The sequence below is a fragment of the Lottia gigantea genome (genome assembly GCF_000327385.1).
Source record: "Lottia gigantea unplaced genomic scaffold LOTGIsca_70, whole genome shotgun sequence".
Classification (NCBI taxonomy): Eukaryota; Metazoa; Mollusca; class Gastropoda; family Lottiidae; genus Lottia; species Lottia gigantea.
The window spans coordinates 271,540-276,391 of NW_008710371.1; the positions used below are offsets into that span (position 1 = coordinate 271,540).

The window sequence follows — 4,852 nt, forward strand, 5'->3', positions numbered from 1 at the left end:
GTAGGTTTAGGATATTATAAAATATATACAACTTTTTACTACTGTTAGGGTAATGGTAGGTTTAGGATATTATAAAATATATACATCTTTTTACTACTGAAGTTAGGGTAATGGTAGGTTTAGGATATTATAAAATATATACATCTTTTTACTACTGAAGTTAGGGTAATGGTAGGTTTAGGATATTATAAAATATATACATCTTTACTACTGAACAAAATGGTTGTCTACCAAAGCCATTTTTCTAGTAAAAATCTCATTATAACTTTAAAATGCAACTTTTCACCGATGTAGCAGGTCGGATACGCACTGCCTCAGAACCATTTCCACGGCTCCAGTTTTATTTTGTTTGATAAATTATATTGGTGATTTTGATAGTGGGTACCTGGTGTTAACAGCTTGAAGTTTTGAGAGAGACACTTGTTTTCCAAATTTTATTTTTTGACATCGACCTTAGATAATCCTAGCCCAAAAACTTTTCACCGATGTAGCAGGTCGGATATTTTGTTTGATAAACTCATTTTGGCAAAGAATTTAAATTGTATGTGCATTATAAGAGGAAGTATTCCTTTAACCTAGCGGCTCCTGCTCCTGTATCTCAAGTTTTGAGGGAGACACTTGTCATCCAAATTTTAATTTGACATTTTCATTTTAACATCGACCTCAGATGATCTTAACCCTAAGGATGTTATGTAATACTATGATTTTTATTTCAGAATGTAGTTACAAGTATTTGAATAAAACATGTTTAGTACCGATTCCCTTTCATAAAGATGATGACACGGTAACTGAACAAGCCCAATGTGATGAAATGTGTAAATCTAGTATTAGGTGTACCGCTTCAATATTTTTTGACGGTGTATATTGTTTTCTTTACGAAGCTCCAGTCATCTTTGCGTCCTATGAAATAGATCTAAATCAATGCATTGAAAAGTGTAAGGAGAGGAGTGACTGTATAACAATGAGCAGTCCAACAGTTTCAAAAAATAAATGCTTTTTATTGAACGTTACCCTGGCTGAGATATCTGTTTGGACATTTGAAAATAACAGATGTACCATAGTAGAAAAAATATGTTAATTAAAACATGTTTATCATGATAAATCTTTTTTTATTTACTTTAAGTATCAGAACTAACCTGAAATTTGGGGTGGTGGGTTGACATCACTAGTGAAATGTTGGGTTCCCTACTCCAAAAAAATCATCCCTTAAAAGAACACTACCTCTAAGGATGAGCAAAAAATTTATTTTTTAAACTTGTCCGAAATGAGTATTTATTCATCAGTGGACTCACCTAGTGTTAAAACTTTACAACAGAATTCTCTCATATGACCCGATAAATCAATAAAACTACAAAAGTAATTATTGAAAAAAAGGTAAATATTGAAAAATGCTTAATATTTTTAAGCGTTTTTTCAATAATTACTTAGTTTAAAGATGGGTTCCCTTATTTTCATTATGAAAATGAAAATGCTAATACTTATATGAATAGAAAGTAGAGGTGTTCTAATGACTTGGAAAAAATACCAGTTTGTCTCACATGTCCATAATTAATTCATAATTAGCTAAATTAGAAGAGAATTACCAGCAGAATTCCAATGAGTGACCGATCAAGAAAGGTCAAAAATTCTTTTTTTGTTTATCCAGACTGTACATACATGGACATTTATGATTGGTTAAAACTCTTAATAATATGCAATAAGAACATAATGATATGATTAAGAATACATGATAACTCATTAGAAACACAAATTAATCAAATAGTTTGCCTAATTTGGCACTAAAAAAAGGAAAAGGAAACCATCTTTAATGGATCTATTTTCATAAATAGGGTGCATGTTGTTTTGTTAAGGCACCAGGTAAGTCCACTATGAATTTAGACTCATTTTGGCCATGTTAGAGAATTGATATTTTATGTGCATTGTTGGAGGGAGTAACCTAGCTATTCGGACGTGATGTATACAGATGGGATATTACCATTTTAATCATACCCGTAGCTAAACAACAGTCTCGGGGGTTGGCTTCTGTATTTTTTCAAGGAGGGCTTAATGTTTAACTTTTTTTAATTTGACACAACATAGTTAGGCTTAGAAATAGCTTCAAATGTGCTATGTTGAAATATTACAGCCTATATAAATATAGCTTGCCAGGCAAGGTAACATACGCCCACTGATAGCTTTGATTGTAAGTACAAATCTTTGTTTGCTGCCCATTCAATTGTAGCCTGTAGAGTGAGCACGAGTTGCACAATATAGCTAAATATAAATATAAATATAAATATATGTTAAATATAACACTATTGAACAATTATCCAATCATCACAAAAATCAATAGGGATCATCTTCATAATGACATTGACACACAAAATCAAAATCAAAAGAATCTGTAAAGAATTGTAGCCTGTAGAGTGAGCACGAGTTGCACAATATAGCTCATGGATATGACAGGGTGATTACAATTTAAGCCCATCTTATGTGTGGGGGTATAAAAATTCGAGGGAGTTATTAAAACGGTTATGAATTACGTTCGTATGTGTTGTTTCTGTGTAAGAACAATGTGTATATAATTTCGTATGGGCTTTGCCATTTTCAGGGCTCATTCGAGTGTCACGTCAGGTAATTGATGTTATTATTATCAGCCTAAAAGCAAAACCCCTCTCCCTAATTTCCCAGGTCCCAGATAGATGTTAACTTCCAGTTCCAGAGCCATTTGGAAATCTCGATCTTTAAGATCATGTGACCAAATAAACATAAAACAAAATGATCTAACATTGTACATATTATAACTGAGATAACATAATTGATGTGGTAGGCGTGGCATTCTGGTTATATTTACCTTGAAATATTTGCAATTGTTATAACTCGCAAATTTGGTGCCAGACAAGGTAATATACGCCCACTGGCAGCTTTGATTTTACATAAAAATATTTAGCAGTACGATAACAATCATCAGTATGAAATATTCAACCTTCAGTCATACACTTCTTTTGAACTTTTTGAGGCGATACTAAAAATTGAACGCATTTTCAAGAACAAGGGCAATAACTCATACTAAATATCGGAATCTATATTTGACACCAGCCTCTATTTACTTGAGGTCTGCTGTCGCCCTATCTACTTCCATTTTACAAAAATAATTTCCTCAAAGTTCAGAGTTATTTCCGAGAACAGGATCAGAACTGGATGTAAATGAAATGTGGGCTAATGAAGACGGGCAACGCCATGCAGGGTGCGATGAGGGAAATTTTGCCAGGACAGAGCATTTTTCGATTTCCTACTGTTAACGTGCATAGCCTGTTGCACACAGGGCCTCGGTTTATAGTCCCATCTGAACGACTAGACGCTTTTTCTATGTCAGCCCCTCTTACCTACATCACTGACAGGGGAAACCGGGTTAAAAAATCTGAAGGTATTATCTTGACCTATGCAGGGATTGAACCCCGGACCTTCAGGTTAGCGAGCAAGTGTCTAACTCACTGAGCCAGCATCAGAACTGGATGTAAAGATTTTCAATAGTCATGCAATATCATTATAGTAATAAACTAGGTTAACAATGCACACCCACATAGCTAGCTCTTCTATTGAAATAACATGATAAAACAGACAGGTTGTAATTTTGAAACATGCGAGCGTATACCAGCGAAACGGATGAGGTCAAACAGAGGTCAAGAGACAAACAAATTAAAATAATGATACACACATGAGAAGAAATAATTCTGCAACCCATTTCCTGAAGTCTTACATCTCTGGAGTATACTTTGGAATATTGGGGGGTTGCCACAAAGAACATCTTTCTCTTTTTAACCTTGAACATTCTAAACTACTGAAATTTATACTTGATAAGAGCTATGGATAGCTGAAATTTATACTTGAAAAGAGCTATGGATAGCTGAAATTTTTATTTGAAAAGAGCTATGGATAGCTGAAATTTTTATTTGAAAAGGGCTATGGATCAGACCAAAACACTTTCAGAAATGATAAAACAGTCTTCAGTGAAGTTTATATTTGAAAAGAGCTATGGATAGTTAAAATTGATACTTGAAAAGAGGTATGGATAGCTGAAATTTATACTTGAAAAGAGCTATGGATTGCTGAAATTTATATGTGAAAAGAGCTATCGATAGCTGAAATTTATATGTGAAAAGAGCTATGGATAGCTGAAATTTATATTTGAAAAGAGCTATGGATAGCTGAAATTTATATTTGAAAAGAGCTATGGATTGCTGAAATTTATATTTGAAAAGGGCTATGGATAGCTGAAATTTATATTTGAAGGGCATCAAATTGTTAAGAGTGAAATGGTTGAAAATTTAAACTTGACCAAGATCTCATCAATAGAAATAAAAAGACATAAAACTCTAACACAATTTCATTTCATTTCAATATAAATCAATATTTCTTGTTAACACAATAGAGACTACAGTTTTTATCTGATTTTAATGAAACTTAATGTGATAATGTATATTGATGAGATTTTGGTTCAAATTTGACGATTTTTCAATGAATGTTTTCTTTGAGTTATCTCCTTTGTCTTAGGAAAAACACGTCAAAATTTGTTCGTGAACACAATAGAGACTACAATTTTCAACTGATTTTTATGAAATGTGGTGTGATCATTTATATTGATAATATCTTAGACAAGTTTGAATTTGAGGATCTTTTGATGAACGGTTTTTGAGTTATTGCCCTTGACTTAGGAAAATCTCGTCAAAATATCAGTAGAGTCTTTGTTTACTGGGAATTTAAATTAGCTATTAATCATAACATGAATAAAATTAAAACAAATACACAAAGAAAATCAGGACATTTGAGAAAAAAACTTAAAATTATTAGCTAAATTAGCTTAAATTTCTTG

The 4,852-nt window shown here is 32.6% G+C and overlaps 1 protein-coding gene across 1 annotated transcript in view; it reads left to right on the plus strand.

Annotated features, from left to right (window-relative positions):
* LOTGIDRAFT_167851 (hypothetical protein) overlaps nt 1–1,078 on the plus strand; it is a gene marked incomplete at both ends in the record, with an annotated part of 7,292 nt that extends 6,214 nt beyond the window's left edge. The window contains one exon of the mRNA XM_009065736.1: nt 717–1,078. Within this exon, the coding sequence (XP_009063984.1) occupies nt 717–1,078 (362 nt within the window). The remainder of the gene's footprint in view (nt 1–716) is intronic.
* Nucleotides 1,079–4,852: the final 3,774 nt, after the last annotated feature.